Below are 23,782 nucleotides of genomic sequence, written 5' to 3'. Positions count from 1 at the left end.
TCTGAGGGGTATAGTGTTAAGCATATAGAGCTCAAAGTCCATCCCAATGGGGGGGGGTTATAACCCCCAAACCCCCCCCTGGTTACGCCTATGGTCTCAAAGGTATCCATTTTATTGTACAGTGCCTAGGCTTTACTTCTATATGCTGATTTTTCACCTCTAACTGCTTAACTGGAAAAAATATGTTTGATGGATCCGTAATTTCTAAATAATGCATTTACAGCGTCAAATCGGGCGGACCATCTAGTTTCAATTAATCTTTTTACACAACATTTGCCGCTCTCGTTCAGTAAATTCCACCTTTGAGGAGAAACCGAAAAAAACGTGTAGATACTTTGAACAGTTCTGAAATAACTAGTTGTTTCCAAGCTGGATTCACATGCAAAATTCACTACAATTCGAGACATATTTCTGACAACTTTCTGTAGTTTTTGGAAAAGGGCCCCGCCACAAACATTGACACGGAGTCCCTGTGGGGCTAGGCTACGCCACTGTGTATAGGCGTGAAGAGAACAATAGAACATAGGCGTTTGCAGTGTATTGCCGTATCTGCGTATGAGATTATTTTGGGAAAATATGTAAATTATTTACCGATTTTATTTTTTTATAATTAAAAGGAAAGGGCTATTACGGGCCCCTCCGCGGCCCGGGCCCCTGTGCGCCCGCCCCATGCGCCCATTGGATAAACCGGCACTGAGAAGAGCAGAGCGTACAAGGTGGATATCCAAGATTTCGGACTGGAGCCCAATAGGAAAGAGAAGAAGAGGTAGACCCCGAAGATCATGGAGGGATGAAGTGGACGAGGCCATGGAAAGACGAGACCTTAGAGACGGAGAATGGCGGAACAGAAACGATTGGAGACGTTGGTTGAAAGAAGGAAGGCGGCGACAACTCTAAAAATCCTTACATAGATAGAGATAGATTTCTATAATTAAACAAAAAATTGAAAAAATGGTGTTAGAAATAACAGAACAAAACAAGAAATTGGAAGTTATAAAGGCATATTCGGGTGTCGGGTGTTTTTATTAAGCAGTGTGGTTTATTTAATTACTTACTCATGCCTTTTTCCATTGTTGTCACTGGAGATTCCTTGTTCATTAACTATTTTATGCTGACTCCTCTCTTTGCTTATATTAATTTCTTGAATGTCACTATCAGTCTTATACACCGATTGCTCATCTAAAGAAGTAACTAAGCATTCATATACACCTGAGCCGGTTAAATCATTTACATCAGTCCAGTCTCTTCTAGTTTCAACTATTGATTCGATCCATGCAGAATCATACTTCTTTCTACACTTTGCTATGAAATTTGCCCCTCCATTTCCTTCTGTATTTGGAACCCAGCGAATTCTAGCGGTTACTCCAGAATTTCTCTGAATGAGCATCCATGTAAATGTTGGTTTCGATGGTTTAATACTTTGAACGTCACTTGTTCTCTTCTCTATGAAAAACTGTTGTGATTCTCCAGCTTTTGTGGTAGATGATACGTATATTCTATAATTTGTGTTAGGTAGAAGATTTGTGAGTTTGGTTGATGTTATATTGGGATCCGAAATAGTTTGTGTGTTCAACCTATCTATCCTATAGGAACTGGTATCAATTTTTGCCCAAGATACTATATAACTTCTAAGTATGCCATAAGGTCTCTTTGGAGGTCTCCATTTTACAAGAAGACTGGTTGACCCCAGCGGATAAGCTTCTAAATTGTCAATTATATCAGGTTTTCCTTCCGGCATATGAAATGAGAGGGTTGGGCTAGAAGGTCCATTATATTGACTATTGAAGGCACATATTCTTGCGTAATTCCTAGTGTAGGGATCAAGCGATGTTATTAATGCTTTTGACGAGTTACCAATTTGAGTTTCCCTTGTCAAATTTGATGCATCGCTCCAAGTATATATTTTGTAACCTATAATATGACCGCGGAAGGATTCTTTGGGTATAGGATTCCAACTAAATAAGCCTGTTCTTCCATCTGGAACTAGGAGTAAGGTGAAATTAGTAGGAGCTTCTAGGGGAATTGAATCTCCAGAGTATCCAATTACTTCAATAGGCTCGACTTCTGCGTCACCATTATCATTAGAAGCTGTAACTTTGATTGTGTACTGCTGGAATGATGGTTGGTTGGAAACTGTGTAGGTGTTTTGAGTATAATCATGGATGTCTGTACATTCGTAAGTAGCTCCATCTATATTTCGCTTGAAACAGACATGGTACTTAAACCCAGGTCCTGCGTGTTCTGTTTTGGGCAATGGAACCCAACTAATTACCAAATTATCTGGTTTGGTTCCGTGTCCTCTTACCAACTCAGGATTTTTGTTAGGGACCTACAAAAAATATTTATAAAATTCACCTTGATCTCAATGTGCTCATGTGCTCAATATGCACATTATTTGCTATTGAGAGAGCATTGTACACTCTAATATTATCTACGCCAAACTCTTACGATGGGGATATAATAAATGTCTCTAACATTGACATTATACAATTCGACCCAAGCTTACTTTATTTGCTTCCCTCAACCTGAAAAACAATTTACACAAAGAACAGATGAATGAAAAGAAGGGATTATTGTAACGGACGGGGTCGAGTTCGCTCCCAATGGTAAGAATTTTACCTGAACTAAAAAAGGTAGAGTCCGAATTGGCTCCCATAGACAAAATTTATTTTACCTAAACATGTCGAAAATATCACCCAGCGTTGTCACTTCTTTCAAATTTTCTCTTTTTGTTAGAAACAGGTACCTTCCTAGAAATATCTATGGGAAAGGAGGAAGACCTAACCCTTCGGTCCTAACTTAACTTTCGGGTATTAGAGTGTAGAGCGCAAACCGGCCGATTTCAGGTAAGAGCGCAAAACGGTCGAGCGCATACCGGCCGACACCGATAATTTGTGTTAAAATTGCCACATATGCCAATGTTGAACTAAAACAAACTCTAAAAATATTTGTCTAAAATTATAATTTTCCTATAAAAAGTCTATATCACTATGTAAATTTCCTAAGCAGTATAAATAATACACGATTTGGCAATAATGTCTAATGTTTCCGCGATTATATGAGAGCCTGCGGGAGCCAATTCGTACCCTTCTAAAATATAACTGAACGAAGCGGAGCGAACTCGACTTCACCCGTTGTAACAATCCACCAAAAGGGAAACAAAAAGCAATGTATTAATTACCGAGGAATAACGCTCCTAAACACCACCTATAAAGTCTTTGTAAACATCCTAATAGAAATAAGAAAAATATAGAGAGAAGAAATCGTTGGGGATTATCAATGCGGATCTAGACCGGGCCGCTCTACTATTTACCAGATATTCACAATAAAACAGATAATGGAAAATGCCGGGAGTTTTATCGTATAGATTTTAAACAGGCATTTGATATAGTATGCAGGGTTACACAGGGATACAGGAACTTGGCTTTCCAAAAAACCTAGTCAATTTGAAACGATGTTTATGGAACGGTTACGATGTAAGGTGAGAATTGGACAACAGTACTCGGAGATATATTTGAAATAAACAACCGACCAAAAGATAGAGATGCATTTTCACCACAACTCTTCAACTTAATTCTGGAACACATAATCAGAAGTGCGAGAATCAAAAAACCGATTACAGGATTTCATTGAGAAGGTCCAAACTTACTGTTGGCATTTGCAGACTATATCGATCTAATAGGAAACACTAAATTAAGGATGAAGGAGACTTTAACCAGGTTCGACAAGGAAGCAAAGAAGATGGGGATCCTAATCAATAAAAGTAAAACTAAATATATTATATGACGACTTTAACTTTGAGTGCGTCAGAGAATTTAAGTATCTTGGGACAACAATAACTGAAGACAATAACGGATCACAAGAAATAAACAATAGGATACAAACCGGCAACAGATGTCTTTAAGTTCTTTCAAAACTTGTAAAATCCAAACAACTAACAAGACATACATAAAAACTATATAAAACAATCATATGACACGTAGTGATGTATGAAAGCGAAACGTGGACGATAACAAAGATGAACGAAGAGAGACTACGTGTTCGGGAAAGAAAAATATCAATCCTAAGGAAGATCTTTGAGCCTGTGCTTGATGAAGCAGCAGGACAATATAGGATAATAACTACTAACAAAGAGCTCGAAGAACTATACCCAGATTTTAACATCATAAAAGAAATAAAGTCCTTCTTCTTCTTTACGTGTTATCTCCTCGACGAAGGTTGGAAATCATCATTGCTATTCTCACTTTTGATACTACAGGCCGAAAGAGTTCAGTTGAGCTGCATCCAAACCACTCTCTGCATAATTAATTTTAGGAGTTCATATCTGCCACCACGTGTTATGTGACCCAAGTATTGAAGTTTTCTTATTTTGATGGAATCCAGTATCTCCCTGCTGTTCTGTATTCTCCTTAGTACTTCCTTATTGGTTATTCTGTCTGTCCTGGAGATTCTCAGCATTCTTCGATACGTCCACATCTCAAATGCTTCCAATCTATTGAGGCATTGTTTATTGAGAGTCCATGTCTCCACACCATACAAAAGAACAGAAAATACATAACATTTTAGTACTCGCTTTCTAAGATTTAGGCTGAGGTCTCTACTACATAATATTTGTTTCATATTAGTGAATGCACTTCTAGCCCTTTCTATTCTAATTCGGATTTCTTTGGTATAATCGTTTGTTTCACTCATGTTTGTCCCTAAATAGTTATAATTATGAACTCGTTCTATCGTCTTATTATTTACGTGTAGACTTATGTTTCTAATATTTTTCTTTGATATAACCATGAATTTCGTTTTCTTTATGTTTAGTGACAGACAAAATTCTTCACTCGTTGCAACAACCTTATCTAAAATAAAGTCCAGAATACTCCAATGGGCAGGATACCTCAGAAGACATTCTGACCAAAGAACAGTGAGGCTGGTATGGGAAGAAGTGCCAACTGGAAGAAAACCACGCGGATGCCCTCGACTCCGGTGGCGAGATAATATAGCAGTTGACCTTAAAGCTACTGGCGTGGAGAATTGGATGGAGATTCCTCAAGACAGAGAGGAATGGAGGCATGTTGTCAAGTCGGATAAAACCCACGAAGGGTTGTAACGCCACGGAGGAAGTATCTAAGTAAGTATTGGGCTTGTTAATACAAAACAATAAACAAAGGTGGACCTATAGAAGAATTATGAGGGTTTCCTGGGTAGATAGAGTTACGAACAATGAAGTACTGAGAAGATTAGGTAAAGAGAAGGAAGTTGAACTTACAATTAAAGAAAAGAAGCTACAGTATCTCGGACATGTGATGCGGGCGAGAAGTATGGCATCCTACGACTCATAATGCAGGAAAAGCTAGATGGCAGAAGAAGCATCGGAAGAAGACGAATTTCATGGTGAGAGAATGGTTTGGATGCAGCTCAAAACAACTATTTAGAGCTACTGCTTCAAAAATTAAAATAGCTATGATGATTGCCAACCTCCGTAGCGGAGATAGCACCTGAAGAAGAAGAATAAACAAGTGTTGTACTTACCCCAGGTGGTGTTATACATACGTCCCTGCTATGTACGGAAGGCTTAGATTGTCCTATTTTATTAACTGCTAGTATCCTAAATGTATATTGATTCCAAGATGCCAATGGAATGGACGAAGTATGCTCCAAAGGAGGCACTTGGATAATATCTTCCCATGTTTCTGGTGAAAACTGAGTACTATATTGTATAATGTAATATAATATTGGAGAACGATTATCACCACCTTGTAACCAGGTTATGGTAGCTTTTCTGGAGTAACATTCCACTGCTTCGATTATTGGTGGATTTGGAACATCTTGCACTATAAGATAACTTTCTGCTGAAGCTTCATCCAGCTTAGTTCGTGCTAGGCATTTGTAAGTTCCAGAATCTAACTCATTAACTTTTAATATCATCAAGGAATTATCAGCGGACTTTAAAAATCTGTACTCATTTTCAAAATCTAAAGATTTGTTATTTTTTAACCAAATAATTTCCAGGTAAAGCTCGGTGTCAGCTATGGCATTGCACTGTAATGTAACTGAAGATCCTGCGACTGCCTCAGTGTCTTCTGGACCTTTATAAATGTAGGTCCGTGCTAAAAATATGATTATTAGTTTTATCAAACTTCAGGCAAGATTTGCTATTGACACTATTTAATTAAATCAAACATGTTAAGGTAATTAAACAAGTGTTCATTCCCATTTCAGAGGCCAACGAGTAAAGTACTCCTCGCTTATCGTCTCTGCTAATAGTGTTTCATATAAAAACTAGTTAGTTAATGTGCTGTGTTTACCAACAAAAATACTGGTAAGGCGATTTTTAATTAACAGCAAATATCGACAACCAAAAAATTAGGCCAGTTCTTACTGGCCATACATATTTAATATTTTGGCATCCAGAATATTAAAATCAAATTATGGCATCAACATCATCTCAAACATCATCACAAACATCATCACAAACAGTACAACCCAGCTTCGCTGCAGTAACAAAAATCACACCAAAAAAACCTACAACAGCAATATCATGTCCCAGTAGAAGTTTCGCCATCGTCATGAACGCTCTTCCTGACGTCGTGCTATTTGATTACATCAAGGCAATCGGCGAAATTGTTACCCCTAAAGAAATAACCTTTGCTTCACGAATTTCTAACCAGCGTATATGCATATATCTTTCTTCCTTATCCATAGTGGATAATCTTCTGCAAAATTATCAGACCATTACTGTTAGAAATCAAACAGTATCTATTCGCAGACTTATTACACCTGCAAAGAGGCTACTACTGTCCAACGTGAGCCCTTCGATCCCGAATTCACTCATAGAGCAAGCACTTAAAGACGAACTTCGATTACAACTTGCTTCTCCTGTCTCTTTTATCCGATGCGGCTCACCTGAGGACGAATACGCCCACATTTTCAGTTTTCGACGCTCTATCTATATTATACCGGATAAAGAAAACTTTGAATTAAATACCTCAATTTTAATATCGCATGAAAATACCAATAATAGAATCTTTATCACTTCGGTAAACTTGAATGTTTTTTATGTAAACAAGCTGGACACACTGCAGACTCCTGTTCTAACCCTCAAGAAATATCTACCAATCCTTCTCTAAATACAACTTCTAGCCTAATCCCATTTGAACCTCCTTCTAATATGTCTCCTCCTTCCTCCTCCTCAAAAGAAGAAATCAATAAAACTAATAACGACTTAATAATTCCAAATGAACAGTCCCTAATGTCAGTGTCCATACCTTCAAATCCTTGCATCAAAAGAACTTATTCTACCGACACAAGTCTCGAATCACCCACTTTATCGGTTACTAATAACCCCCCAGACTTAAACCCTATAAATGATCAATCTACCACAGCCTTTGCAACTCCTAAAACAGCTCCTAAAAAGAAATTAAAACTGATGACAAAGAACTTGGTAAAATTACTCCCTCTGCTCAATCAACTATTGAACAATTAATTAGTGCTAATCCAGAGAGATTTTCGTTGACAGCATTACAGCTTATTGCCTTCCTGGAAAATTCCTTTGGTAGCAGTGATCCTCTCAAAGAAGCTCATAACTTTACCACCAACATTAAGTCTCTTTTAGAAGACCTTACGCAAATATATCAAACTGTATCTGATAGATCGCTTAAAAATCGAATTACAAGATTATCAAAAAAGCTTAAGATCACATTAAATCCCGTGGACGCTGACGAAGTTGCAAGCCTTTCATCCAATAATTCATGTACCTCCAACACCAATGATACCGATCTTTTCTAAAAATAAAAAATATCTTTTCACTATTTTACAATGGAATTGCGACGGATATTATCCGCGCCTTGAACACATACAATATCTTACATCAATTTACCATCCAGATTTTATTTGTCTACAAGAGACTAATTTTACTACAAATAATATCCCTCACCCTAAATCCTTTGAAGGATACCACTTCATTAGGACGAACTGCATCAGAGCTAGTGGAGGTGCATCAATTTTTGCTTCCAGTGAAATCTACTCAACAATGCTTGCTTTAACAACGAATCTTGAGGCAATCGCCATAACTACATTTTGCCCTAATAAGCTTACTATCTGCTCCATATATATTCCCCCAAACCATCCTTTAAAAGAGGAAGAGCTCCTAGACCTTATATTCCAGCTACCACAGCCGTTTATACTCACAGGAGACTTTAACGCACATAACAGTATGTGGGGTTCTAAATCTACATTTGGTCGTGGAAAAATAGTTGAAAATATCCTTAACTGCACAAACTCATGTCTTCTTAACACAGGATCTAATACTCACTTTAACATTTCCTCTGGATCATTCTCTGCTATTGACCTTAGTATTAGTGACCCTAAATCAGCACCTTTTCTATCCTGGCAAACAGCCGATGATCTCTTTGACAGCAATCATTATCCTATAATAATTTCCAACAACTGTAGTAGAGCTGCATCTTCCAAAAGTTATTGGCGCTTAAACAAAGCTAACTGGTCAGAATATTCAAAATCTGTTGATACTCTCTTGCTCGCAAATGAACATCCGTTAACCAATGATGTTGACTACTTATTAACGTCAATATCAGAGACAATTCTCACGGCTGCTAAGATTCACATCGGCAAAACAACATTCTCTTCAACTCATAAGGAAGTTCCTTGGTGGAACTCTTCTTGTGAAGAGGCAATTCGTCTATCCAAAAAAGCTCTAAACAAGTACCAAAAAAACAGAAGCCTTGAAAATTTAATAAATTACAAAAAATTTAAAGCCAAAGCCAAACACATAGTAAAAAAAAGCAAAAAATCATCCTGGCAGGATTATGTATCTTCCATTAATGAAAATTCCAATCCTAGCCAAATTTGGAAAAAAAATACGACAAATTCAAAGTCACAAAACTAATAATAAAATTACTCGTTTAATTTCAAATGGTATAGAGATCACTTCACATGAACTTATTCCTAACATTTTTGCTAAACATTTCGAAGATAAATTCAGAAACAAAACTAATCATATTAATATGTCTCTTCGTGAAATAAATCCACACAGAAATAACCTGATATCTTCTGAACATAGCAGACCCCTTAATTCTCCTTTCACTATCCATGAGCTTATATCTGCTTTAGCTAATAGCAGAAACACTGCAGCTGGACCCGATGATATTCCTTATGCATTTCTAAAGCACTTGTCTAATTATGCTCTTAAAAAACTCCTAACTTTATATAATCTAATCTGGAGCTCACATAAATTTCCATCCCAATGGAGCAAGTCTATTGTAATACCTATACTGAAGCCAAATCAGCCAACTAGTTTTCCACAATCATACAGACCTATCTCCCTTACATGCACTATGTGCAAATTAATGGAAAAAATGATCAACAAACGACTGCTATGGTATTTTGAAAAATACAAGATCATTCCACAGGAACAATCTGGCTACCAAAGACAGCGCTCCACAAGAGATAACCTTGCACTACTTCAAACCCATATATCTAACGCGATTAATAGTAAACAAGATCTGATAGATACAATCTTCGACATAGAAGGCGCATTTGACACCATCTCAAGAAACGCAATTCTTGACAAACTTTTTCAATGTAACCTCACTGGCAACATATACGCTTTTATAAAAAACTTTCTAACATCTAGAACATTCAGGGTTTCTGCCAATAACTTCCTTTCTTCTCCACATATCCAATATGACGGAGTTCCTCAAGGTTCGGTTTTAAGCACATCTTTATTCATTCTTGCGATTAGCCAGTTATGTCACAATATCCCTCCACCTATCAAATGCTCATTATATGCCGATGACCTAATAATGTACTGCCAGGGTAAATCCAACGCTACCACTAGTAAAATTCTGCAATCAGCAGTAAATGATCTACAAATCAAAGTTGCTTCCCTAGGACTTACTATCTCCCATTCTAAGTCCAAAGTGATTAAATTTAGTAGAAGAATAAATTCTTTTAACCCTGAAATCACCGTCAATAACTTTAAATTACCGGTCGTTGACAATTGCAAAATATTAGTGCTGATATTTGATTCAAGATTAACCTGGAAACAACACATTCAGGAAACTAAAGGAGCGTGCCTTAAAAGGTTAAATATAATTAAAACACTATCACATTATCATTGGGGTGCAGATGAAACTACGTTACTAAAAGTTTACAGATCACTAATCCGCTCCAAGCTTGACTATGGATGTTTCATCTATATGTCTGCATCTAAGTCAAACCTAAATTCACTAAGTACAGTGCACACAACGGCTATCCGCTTATGTCTCGGAGCATTTCGTTCCAGTCCGGCAGAAAGTCTTTACTGTGAAGCTAATGAGCCTCCCCTATGGCTTAGACGGGAATACCTGCTTTCCTCCTATGCTGCTGCAATTTCTTCCAATCCCTCCAATCCAGTGTATCCTTTAATTACATCATTACATCAACCTCATAATAATGCTCCTTGTAACTTAATTATACATTCTTTTCCTCATCTTCTACAGCCGTTATTAAAAGATATAAATTTGTCTGAGACCAGAACTCTACCATTCTCCAATAATCCCTATTGGACCAACCTACTACCTCAGCATGATTTGTCCCTCACCAAATTTAACAAGGAAGATGTCAGTGTTAACACATTAAGAAATCTCTTCCTAGAACTCATAAACAAAAGTAAATATAACATAGTTCTTTACACTGACGCGTCAAAATCTGAAAGTGGAGCTGGATATTCTCTAACTACTCTTCAACAGCCTATCGAACACTGTAAAATTTCTCCTTGGTGTAGTATTCACACTGGCGAACTGCTAGCTATCTTGGGTGCTTTCAAACATGCTCAAAAATACCCAAACACACACATAGCCATATGTACTGATTCACTTTCATCTATACACTCCATCAATACTATAACCACCAACCATCCTCTTGTCCAAGATATTCATGACATTTATCAGCTTCTTATAAATCAAAATACAAAAGTCACTTATTATGGGTACCATCCCATGTTGGCATTAGTGGTAACGAAAAAGCCGATTGCCTTGCCAAAATAGCTGCATCATCGATGGATACCATACTTAATGTACAAATCTGCAATGATCTAAAGGCCAGACTGAAGAAGCACACTCTATCCACCTGGCAAACTCACTGGAATAAAATTACTTCAGTGCTGCATGAAATTAAGCCCTCAGTGAACTTATTTACCTGCCCTAGTTTATCTCGGAAAAACATGGCAATCGTACGAAGACTGCGTATAGGACATACCCGTCTAACACATGGCTATTTGATGACATCATCTCCACTACCAAAATGTCAACACTGCAATACTACTCTCCGGATCAGACATATACTTAGTGACTGTCCTTTTTATGCCAAAGAACGCCAACAGCTTGGTATTAGTCCTAACTTCAAAGATGTCCTCAACAACACAGACCAAATCAACAAGGTTATCAAATTCCTCGAGAAGAATCAACTGTTAAACAAAATATAATTATTGTTAACTGATCTTTCTTTACTTATGTTATAATGTTAACTATATATTTATAATTTGTAATTCATAATATTACCATGTAAACTGCAACTCGTGCTAATGACCATATATGTCACATGCACGTTAATTTAAATAAAAAAAAAAAAAACAAGTGTTACAGAGAGGAGTTAATGAATCTACAGGAATAACAATTTGCCATAGCTAGGTATATAGCAAATTCTACCAAGTTCTCTACAATAGTCCAGTTGTCTAAAAATCATACGAACAAGCTGAACTTTGCCGAGAATGTCAATTTTGAGACCTCAAAAAGATGCATATTTACGTCTCGTGGACGTTTACCATTTATTGTACGCAAGATATGTACCTCTAGTAACTAGTAATAATTAAAACGATCGAAAATATTTACCAGAACAACACAATAAAAGTAAATGTAGAAGAAGTAACTGGCTCAATTGAAGCTGGAAATGGGATAAGACAGGGGGATTCCCTTAGTCCTCTATTGTTCAACCTGATTATGGACGATGAGATAATAAAAAAGTAAGAAGAAAGGATATCAAATGGAAGAAAAAGCTTAAAATGATCTGCTATTCAGAGGACGCAATATTAATCTCGCAAAATTAAGATGATTTACAACGTACGTTGCACCAATTTAATATAATCGCTAGACAATTTAAGATGTTAATTTTCTCAAAAAAGACCAAATGCATGGTTATAACAGCAAATCTATCTATCTATCTAATCAGCCCTAAACATCCATCCTTGGATATAGGTCTCCTTTTCCTTCTTCCATGCCTCTCTATCTTGGGCAATTTGCATCCATTTTGACCCAGTGTGTTTCTTCAGGTCATCTGACCATCGCATCTGTGGCCTTCCCCTTTTTCGTTTGTGGTTCCACGGTCTCCAATGTATAATCATCTTAGTCCATCTTTCATCCTTCTGCCGTAGGGTGTGTCCGGCGAACTTCCATTTAAGCTTTGCTACTTGGGTAGAGACATCTTTCACTTTTGTTTTGTTACGAATCCATTCGTTTCTTTTCCTGTCTGATAGTTTAATGTTCAGGATTTGTCTTTCCATGGTTCTTTCTGTCTTTGCTATTTTTTCCATATTCTCTTTTGTAAACGTCCATGTCTGAGAGCCATATATTAAAACAGGGAGTATACATTGATTGAAGACTCTTGTTTTTAGGTATTGCGGGTATTTTCTGTTCTTTAGAATATAAGACAGTTTTCCGAATGATGCCCAGGCCAATCTTATTCTTCTCTTTATTTCTTCGTTCTGATTCTCTTTATTTAATCTAGTGATTTGTCCTAGATATATATACTCTTTTACTTGTTCTATTCTTGTTTGTGCCACTGTAATTACTAGTTCTTCTTGTTGATTGGTCATGGTTTTTGTTTTACTGTAATTCATCTTCAGTCCAATCTTTGTCGATTCTCTATCTAGTTCTTCCATCATTCTTTGTAATTCTTCACTTCTTTCTGCTATTAATACAATATCATCAGCATATCGTAAGTGATTCAGATATTGCCCGTTTATGTTTATACCCAAGCCATCCCAGTGCAGTTGTTTGAACACATCTTCTAGCGCTTGGTTGAATAGCTTGGTCGAGATGGTATCTCCTTGTCTTACTCCTCGGGTTATTTTAATAGGCTCCGTTTGTTTCATTAGCTTAATAGTTGTTGTTGCCTTATTATATATATTTGTAATTAAGTCGGTATATATGTAGTCTATTCTGCTGTTTTGTAGGGAATTCTTTACTGCCCAGTATTACACACTATCAAATCAAATGCTTTTTCGAAGTCAATAAATGCCATGTATAGCGGGATATGATATTCGTTAGCTTTTTCGATTAACATCTTCATCATTAAAAGGTGGTCACTTGTACTGAAGCTCTTTCTAAATCCAGCTTGTTCTCTTGCCTGGTATCCATCTAATTTAGTTGTTAATCTGTTTGTTAAAATCTTGGTACATCACATTTAGTACATCACATTTAGTAAAGTTATGGGTCTGTAATTCTTTAGATCCTTTTTATCTCTTTTCTTAAATAGTAACAATGTTACTGCTTCGTTCCAAGTGTTGGGTATTTGTTTTGTCATTAATATTTTATTCATAAGTGTGTACAAAACTTCTCTAGTTGTTTTCCCACCATTTTTTTTAGCATTTCTACAGTTATCCCGTCTTTTCCTGGCGATTTATTATTCTTCATCTCTATCTATTCAGCAAATCTATTAAGATGTAAATTAGAGGTGGAGGGTCAGGTCACAGGACAAGTCATGGTGGTCAAACATAAGTGAAAGATCAAGTGAATAAAGCTAACAGAGCCGTAGGTTGCCTGAATGAAACAATATGGAGAAATAAAAATATCGGAAAAGAAATAAAAGGCACCTGATACAGAGAGGACAAAAAGAAACCTAGAAACAGCGGAGATGAAAACCCTTCGAAAAATCGATGGTAAGACACTATAGGATAGAGGTAGGAGTGCAGATATACGACGGAGATGCAAAGTGGACAACATTAATAATTGGCTAAAAAACTTAAGAGTACACCGAGAGAACAATTTCTTTTCTCCTAAAACACCGATTTCTTTAAGCAATATTTCTTAAAAGTTAACATATCCTATTAACTTAAACATACCGGTTCACATATAAAGAAACGAGTTTTTTAAACACAACTCAATAATTTCTTACAGATAATTTCTTCAATACCAAGAAATACATTAAATGTTAAATTTAATTTTCTTATCCTAAAGTTTTTATTTCTTAAAACTACAAATATTTTGCAGTATAAGAAATACAATGTTAAGTTAATCCATATTTATATTTGTGAACAAGAAATTTTCTTGCAATCAAATAAATATTTTAAACCACAAGAAATAATTCTTCAGAAATACCCTCTGTAGTAACTGTGGTTATAAAATAAAAACTTTGTCATTAATGACGAAATGTTACTTGCAAAGAGATTTTCTTCCACAAAAGAATTGCGCAGATTAACTATTTATGATTTAGTCGTCAGTGTTTGTCAAGATGGCGTGATATGTTCATGTTTATATAGATGGATGTTGGATTTATTGGTGTACTTTAAAAATTAACGGATATTTTGAAGGTACGTACATATATAGGTATTAAATAAAAGTAAATTGAGTAATTTAAGATGTAATAATAATATTGTTGCGTATCCGAATGGTTAAAAAAGGAACATAATAGTATCTTTATATGCTTTTTAGGTATAATGATGGACGACTCTGAAATAAAGGAGCTTATTATTCTAACTGGGAAATATGCCACAATTTAAAGCTGGGACAGAATGATATAATATATAGCTTCAGAACAATATTAAGAAAGGAGTTATTAACCAACTGCGGGGCCTTCCAGAAATGGTAGAACTTCATACATGTAAGTACCTTTTTAAAAATGTGTATACTTATGTATCAACTATAATAGTCAAGTATATTCAAATGGGAAATAAGCCACAATTTTACCTAAAAATGATTTTATTAACGTTTCGACGCCCAAGTCGGGTGTCGTTGTCAAAATACAAAATAATACTAAATAAACAAAAATGTTGTTGCTTAGTAAAAAATTCTTCTAATAATTTATTTAATCTGACTCATTTATATCGGCAATTCAGACACGTATTATACATTTTAAAGTAGACGACTTTAAAATGATATTGCCAATATTGATGAGTTGCGTTCCTGGGACGACTTTATTAAAAGATAGCTCATTCGATTACATGAAATGAATCCCAACTCAAGAATATCCGCCACAAAAAATCATAGCATGTGATCTGTCTTTAAAAAGACAACCAAATGCAACGGTGGCACTGAAATTCTCGCGTTAGAGATTCCATAGTAAATCACGAGGAAAAACCAGGAAAAACCTCGTGATACTATCCCGACATCGTAAGTATTTGGGTTTACATTTAGTTTACTCTCAAAACTAATACCAAATTCTGACTTGGTATTTTAAATTTTAAATAATACTAAAATACTAAATATGTACTAACTCGATATGTTACTGATTTACTAATTGTGGTATTTTCTTTCTATTGACTTCCTCCTTTAATATAGGTAACCACATCCTACTGCATTCTACCGAGGAATTTGCGACACAATTGGTTTCATTTAGCATAATTAGAGCCGCTTCTTTGATTTTTCTCTTTTTACTATCTGCTTCTTTTAGGACTATACTTGAATCTCTCCACTGAACTCTATGTTCATTATCCAATGCGTGTTGACATATTTGAGATCTATCAAATTCTCTATTTTTTATATAAGACTGATGTTCATTTACTCTAATGTCTAATGGTCTTGACGTTTCACCTATATAAAATTGTTCGCATTCACAAGGTATTTTATAAATACAATTCTTTGTTCTTTCTTGTTCATTGTATTTATAAAATACCTTGTGAATGCGAACAATTTTATATAGGTGAAACGTCAAGACCATTAGACGTTAGAGTAAATGAACATCAGTCTTATATAAAAAATAGAGAATTTGATAGATCTCAAATATGTCAACACGCATGGGATAATGAACATAGAATTCAGTGGAGAGATTCAAGTATAGTCCTAAAAGAAGCAGATAGTAAAAAGAGAAAAATCAAAGAAGCGGCTCTAATTATGCTAAATGAAACCAATTGTGTCGCAAATTCCTCGGTAGAATGCAGTAGGATGTGGTTACCCATATTAAAGGAGGAAGTCAATAGAAAGAAAATACCACAATTAGTAAATCAGTAACATATCGAGTTAGTACATATTTAGTATTTTAGTATTATTTAAAATTTAAAATACCAAGTCAGAATTTGGTATTAGTTTTGAGAGTAAACTAAATGTAAACCCAAATACTTACGATGTCGGGATAGTATCACGAGGTTTTTCCTGGTTTTCCCTCGTGATTTACTATGGAATCTCTAACGCGAGAATTTCAGTGCCACCGTTGCATTTGGTTGTTTTTTAAAGACAGATCACATGCTATGATTTTTTGTGGCTGATATTCTTGAGTTGGGATTGATTTCATGTAATCGAATGAACTATCTTTTAATAAAGTCGTCCCAGGAACGCAACTCATCAATATTGGCAATATCATTTTAAAGTCGTCTACTTTAAAATGTATAATACGTGTCTGAATTGCCGATATAAATGAGTCAGATTAAATAAATTATTAGAAGAATTTTTTACTAAGCAACATTTTTGTTTATTTAGTATTATTTTGTATTTTGACAACGACACCCGACTTGGGCGTCGAAACGTTAATAAAATCATTTTTAGGTAAAATTGTGGCTTATTTCCCATTTGAATATACTTGATTATAAAAATGCCACAAGAAAATAGCTTCAGAACAACTATAATAGGTTTCTTGAATGTGTCGTATTCTATAAAAATATACAATACAACGCTATATCAAACATGGCGGTGCAACGCTGAGGATAAGTACCTTTTTAAAAATGTGTATACTTATGTATCAACTATAATAGATTTCTTGAATGTATCGTATTCCATAAAAATATACAATACAACGCTATATCCAACATGGCGGTGCAACGCTGAGGATTTTTTCTGTTAATTTATTTGAGATAAAGAAATCAGTTAGTCTAAAAGAAATATATGTTTATGGTTAAGAAATGTTATTGCCGAAAACCGTGAATTAGTTAAAATGTATTAAATGACTTAGATGTAAACTAATAATACTTTCCCGTAATAAAATTTCTTAATGATTAGGTATGCTGTCTCTTTTAGATTATAAAAATTAAGAAAATTACATATTATTATGTCTGCTTGAATGTTTTACATTGGTTGTATTTTCCCTCTTGTTTTAGCTAAACAATGGTTATTGTGTGACTTAATATTATACAGATAAATAATTAATATTTCATTAACAAAAAGAAAAAAATAAACAAAGATGTGTAGGTTAAATAATGCCATGTTTGAACTAAATAAGATTGATTATTATTAGTATTAATAGTTCTTATGTGGGGCCGTGTATTTGTTTTTTGTTATTTCCTAAATTTGTCAAAATAAATATCTATATCTTTATAAAAAAAAATTCTTAAAGTAAGTTTACTCTTTCTACATACACCGAGAGAAAAAAATTCTTGACATAAAGAAACTTTATTAATATTTAAGAAAGATCGACTTGGCATATTGCCTAAGAAATATATCTTTGTATGTAAGATATAATTTTCTAAAATATTTCAAATAAATTCTACTAAAGCCAAAGAAATATATCTTAAACATGATTGAACTATCACTTTCTGGCAAACTTCAAACCCATTTATCAGAAAGAAATTACACTTGATGTTAATTAATTTTATTAGTCATAAAAATATATTTTCTACACATTAGAAAACTATTCTTTCTGAGCAATAATATTTCTTAGTAAGGAATATTATTATTTTACTATTAATAATTAATTTATTTAATGTTAAGAAATATATTTCGTAGAGATAAACGTATATTTAGAGTTAAGTTAATATTTCTTGAAAATAAAGTGATATTACATACGGCGAAATAAATCATTGTGTTAAGGTAAAATCATTATTTATTAATAAAACAAGATATAAAACATTATTATTACATACAAATATTTTCTCCACTCTTAAACCACTGGCTTCTACACAACAATAAAAGGATGGAGAGGCAAATCCAACTTCCTCAAATTTTCCTTCTTTTGTTAACATCACTTTGTATATCAGCAATTCCCTAAAACAAAATCGTTATGTAGAAATAGTAAACTTACTTTAATAAATTTTTTTTATAAAGATATAGATATTTATTTTGACAAATTTAGGAAATACAAAAAAAAACAAATACACGGCCCCACATAAGAACTATTAATACTAATAATAATCAATCATATTTAGTTCAAACATGGCATTATTTAACCTACACATCTTTGTTTATTTTTTCTTTTTGTTAATGAAATATTAATTATTTATCTGTATAATATTAAGTCACACAATAAACATTGTTTAGCTAAAACAAGAGGGAAAATACAACTAATGTAAAACATTGAATCAGACATTATAATATGTAATTTTCTTAATTTTTAAAATCTAAAAGAGAAGCATACGTAATCATTAAGAAATTTTATTACGGGAAAGTATTATTAGGTTACATCTAAGTCATTTAATACATATTAACTAATTCACGGTTTTCGGCAATAACATTTCTTAACCATAAACATTAAACATATATTTCTTTTAGACTAACTGATTTCTTTATCTCAAATAAATTAACAGAAAAATCCTCAGCGTTGCACCCGCCATGTTTGATATAGCGTTATATTGTATATTTTTTATAGAAGACGATACATTCAAGAATCCTATTTTAGTTGATACATAAGGATACACATTTTTAAAAAGGTACTTACATGTATGAAGTTCTACCATTTCTGGAAGGCCCCGCAGATGGTTAATAACTCCTTTCTTAATATTGTTCTGAAGCTATATATTATATCATTCTGTCCCAGCTTTAAATTGTGGCATATTTCCCAGTTAGAATAATAAGCTCCTTTATTTCAGAGTCGTCCATCATTAAACCTAAAAAGCATATAAAGATACTATTATGTTTCTTTTTTAACCATTCGGATACGCAACAATATTATTATTACATCTTAAATTACTCAATTTACTTTTAGTTAATACCTATATATGTACGTACCTTCAAAATATCCGTTAATTTTTAAAGTACACCAATAAATCCAACATCCATCTATATGAACATGAACATATCACGCCATCTCGACAAACACTGACGACTAAATCATAAATAGTTAATCTGCGCAATTCTTTTGTGGAAGAAAATCTCTTTGCAGGTAAAATTTCGGCATTAATGACAAAGTTTTTATTTTATAACCACAGTTACTACAGAGGGTATTTCTGAAGAATTATTTCTTGTGGTTTAAAATATTTATTTGATTGCAAGAAAATTTCTTGTTCACAAATATAAATATGGATTAACTTAACATTATATTTCTTATACTGCAAAATATTTGTAGTTTTCAATTTAAGAAATAAAAACTTTAGGATAAGAAAATTAAATGTAACCATTAATGCACTTCTTAGTATTGAAGAAATTATCTGTAAGAAATTATTGAGTTGTGTTTAAAAAACTTGTTTCTTTATATGTGAACCGGTATGTTTAAGTTAATAGGATATGTTAACTTTTAAGAAATATTGCTCAAAGAAATCGGTGTTTTAGGAGAAAAGAAATTGTCCTCTCGGTGTAACGATTTTGTTTTAGTGAATTGCTGATATACAAAGTGCTATCAACAAAAGAAGGAAAATTTGAGGAAGTTGGATTTGCCTCTTCATCCTTTTATGTTGTGAAGAAGCCAGTGGTTTAAGAGTGGAGAAAATATTTCTATGTAATAATAAAGTTTTATATCTTGTTTTATTAATAAATAATGATTTTACCTTAACACAATGATTTATTTCGCCGTATGTAATATCACTTTATTTTCAAGAAATATTCACTTAACTCTAAATATACGTTTTTCTCTGCGAAATATACTTATTTCTTAACATTAAATAAATTAATTATTAATAGTAAAATAATAATATTCCTTACTAAGAAATATTATTGCTCAGAAAGAATAGTTTTCTAATGTGTAGAAAATATATTTTTATGACTAATAAAATTAATTAACATCAAGTGTAATTTCTTTCTGACAAATGGGTTTGAAGTTTGCCAGAAAGTGATAGTTCAATCATGTTTAAGATATATTTCTTTGGCTATAGTAGAATTTATTTGAAATATTTTAGAAAATTATATCTTACATACAAAGATATATTTCTTAGGCAATATGCCAAGTCGATCTTTCTTAAATATTAATAAAGTTTCTGTATGTCAAGAATTTTTTTCTCTCGGTGTAGAATAGAATGACCACATAAGCCAAATGATAACAAATGTAGTAGCAAGGACGGCGAGAAACGGGTCCCTAATAGGAAGACGGTCAGTGGAAAACGATGGAATGGCAACTTACTGGAGGCACATAGAAAAAACAAACAGAGTCATGTCTACACGAAAAAAAGAAGAATAAGAAGAAAACAGATGCAAAAAGGTTTGCCACTCCTACCTTGGACCACCCCCTAAAAGCCACATCGATTTGCCAAGAATCTACACGACGTAGAAAAAAAAATTTTAAACAAGAAATTGCTGAGAAAAGGTTGAATAAAAATGTTTAAAAGCATTTTTTGTGTAGATTGACAAGAAACATCGCTTGAAACGACCGTTGATTTTGAATGACAGTTACTGGCGAGAAATAAATTTTTTAAATATTTGTATCAACGTTAAAAATTCGATATATTTTGATCAGAGTGTCCTATCGCATTAAACGAATGTCCAAGAAATGGCAACAAGACGCACAGAACCGTGGAGAGTGGCGAAAAATGGGAGAGACCTACGTCCAGCAGTGGACAGAAGAGGTTGCATGATGATGATGATGATGTCCTATCGACAAAACTCAATATGTGTTTTAAAGGTAAAGAGTGCAGCTTTTGTATTCATCTTTTGTATTGTCCTGAATGAAGTCAGTCTCTATTAATAGACGAGGGCATTTAGCACAAAATAAATAAATTTTTAAACACAGCACATAGAAACTTGCAGTTTCTTGCATTATATTCAGGATGACGTCAGGAAAAAAGTCTACTATTCAAAAATGGGTGGAAATGCATAATTGCACTGTAAAATGCATAAAGTGCATCAAAAATTGCATGAATATAAAAAATGTCAAAATCAGTATACTAAGGAACAAAATTTATTATTTGGGGGGTTTTTGGGGTCACTGAATACGATTACGCAATCAGAACTGACACCCGGATCACCTGGTGCCCAAGGTCAGTGCAAGAGACGTCATCTTCTGGAGTTTTGAGGGATTTCGGCACTAAATTGATGCAACTTGGCTATTCGGGGGGTTTTTGAGGTGGTTAAACACGAATATGCCATCAGAACAGACCTCTGGATCACCTGGTGCCCAAGGCCTCTGCAAGGGACGTCATCTTCTGGACTTTCGAGGGCTCTTTCGGTATTAAATTGGTGCAAACGACTTACTCGGGGGGTTTTGAGGTCGCCAAGCACGAATATGCCATCAGAATAGACCACCGGATTACCTGGTGCCCAAGGTCACAGCAAGGGACGTCATCTTCTGGAGTTGCGAGTTCTTTCGGTATTAAATTGATGCAAACGGATTACTTACGGGTTTCTGGGGTCGCTAAACACGAATATGCCATCATAATTGAACTTGGGAATACCTGGTGTCAAGGGTCGCTACTAGGACACTTCATCTTCTGGGGTTTCGAGGGCTTTCGGCATTTAATTGATACAAATGGATTACTGGAAGGTTTTTGAGGTCGCTAAACAAGAATATGCCATCACAAACAACCCCTGTGCACCTGGTGCCCAAGGTGACTATAAGGGACGTCATCTTCTGAAGTTTTTGGACGTCTGAAGGAATTTCGGCATTAAATTGATGAAAATAAATTACACGGGGGTTTTTCAGGTCGGTAAACACTAACATGCCATCAAAACAGACCATCGTAGAACCTGGTGCCCAGGGTCACTGCAAGGGGCGTCATCCGCTAGGCGAAGTTTTCGGTACTATATTGATGCAAACAGATTACTTATAGGTTTTTGGGATGCTGAACACGAATACCCCATCAGAACAAACACAGGAGGACTTGGTGCCTAAGGCACGTCATCTGGAGTTTCGAAAGTTTTAGGTACTCAATTGATGCAAACAGATTACTCACGGGTTTTTGGGGTTGCTAAACACAAATACGCCATCAGAAGAGACACCGGAGCATCTGGGCCTAAGGCACGTTATCCTCTGGAGTTTCGAGGGTTTTCGGCAATAAATAGATTCAAATGGATTACTCTTTTTGGGGTGGTTGAAGACAAATACGCCGTCAGAACAAACACCGGAGCACCTGGTGCCTAAGGTATATCATCTTATGGAGTTTAGAAGAATTTTGGTACTAAATTGATGTAAACGAATGCTCATGGGTTTTTGGGTTTACGGAATACGAACCCTACTATGTTGATCTATTTAATTTTTTTACATGAGTTTTATTATGCGCTGATATTATTAGTGATTACCGTAATCACTAAATACTCCAGAATTCCTAATGTAAGCCATATTCGTGTTCAACAAGCCCAAAACCAAAAAGTAATCCATTTTTCATCAATTTAGTACCGAAAACACTCGAAAGTCCAGAAGATGACCTGCCTTAAGCACCAGATGCTGCGTGGGTTGGGTCTGATGGCATATTTATATTCTGCAACCCCAAAAACTCAAGAGTAATCCGTTTGCCCTATTTCATTACCGAAAACTATCGATACTACAGAAGATAACCTTGCTGCCTTAGGCACCAAGTTTTCCGGTGTCTGTTCTGATGACGCATTTATGTTCAGAAACCCCAAAAATACATGAGTAATCCATTTGCATCAATTAAGTACCGAAAATCCTCGAAACTCCAGAAGATGACGTGCCCTAGGAACCAGGTGCTCTGGTGTCTGTTCTGATGACGCAATTGTGTCCAACAACGCCAAAATCCAATTAGTAAGTAATCCGTTTGCATCAATTGAATGCTGAAAATCCTCGGAACTACAGAAGATGACCTGTATTAGGCACCAGGTGCTCCGAGTGTGAGATCTGATGGCGTATTCGCATTCAGTAAACCCAAAAACCTATGAGTAATCCGTTTGCATCAATTTAGTACCGAAGCTCCAGAAGATAACGCCCCTAGCAATAACCTTAGACATCAGGTTCTCTGGAATTCGGTTCTGATGGCATATTCGTATTTAGCGACCTCAAGAACCCCTCAGTAATCCATTTGCATCAATTTAATGCCGAGATTTCTCCAAACTCCAGAAGATGACGTCCTTTGCAGTGACCATGGGCACCAGGTGCTCGGTGGGTCTGTTCTAATGAATATGTTCGCATATTCCAATAATCTTCTAGTCTAGCTGTTGTTCGGTGTTCTTGCCACGTGACCTGCACATCTCCATTTCTTTTTTGCTACATGTTCTACTATGTCTTTGATTTTTGTTCTTTGCCTGATATTATTTGGTTTTCTGTCTCCTTGTGATTCTTAGCATAGCCCTCTGGGCCTCTGGGTAATCCTTATTTTCTGCTCTTAGATGTTTAGCAGCAAGAAAGTAATATACTGATAAGTTATTATGAATAATACAAATATTTACAAAAAAAATGATTACATTATCAGAGAACAAATAAATATATAATTATTATTATAGTCCATTTGCTCACGGTTTTTGTTTCATATATTTTAAAGAACCGCTTGGATTGACCT

The 23,782-nt window shown here is 34.8% G+C and overlaps 1 protein-coding gene across 1 annotated transcript in view; it reads right to left on the bottom strand.

Annotated features, from left to right (window-relative positions):
- The window catches only part of LOC114326638 (neuroglian-like), a 122,625-nt gene that overhangs the window by 16,129 nt on the left and 82,714 nt on the right, over positions 1–23,782 (bottom strand). The window contains exons 8-9 of the mRNA XM_050641221.1: positions 5,524–6,101; positions 1,056–2,329 (exon numbers count right to left, since the gene is read on the bottom strand). Of these exons, the coding sequence (XP_050497178.1) occupies positions 1,056–2,329; positions 5,524–6,101 (1,852 nt within the window). The remainder of the gene's footprint in view (positions 1–1,055; positions 2,330–5,523; positions 6,102–23,782) is intronic.

This window comes from Diabrotica virgifera, chromosome 10, assembly GCF_917563875.1.
Source record: "Diabrotica virgifera virgifera chromosome 10, PGI_DIABVI_V3a".
Lineage (NCBI taxonomy): Eukaryota > Metazoa > Arthropoda > Insecta > Coleoptera > Chrysomelidae > Diabrotica > Diabrotica virgifera.
The sequence above is the reverse complement of the archived record's forward strand: the minus strand, read 5'-3'. Positions and strand labels throughout refer to the sequence as shown.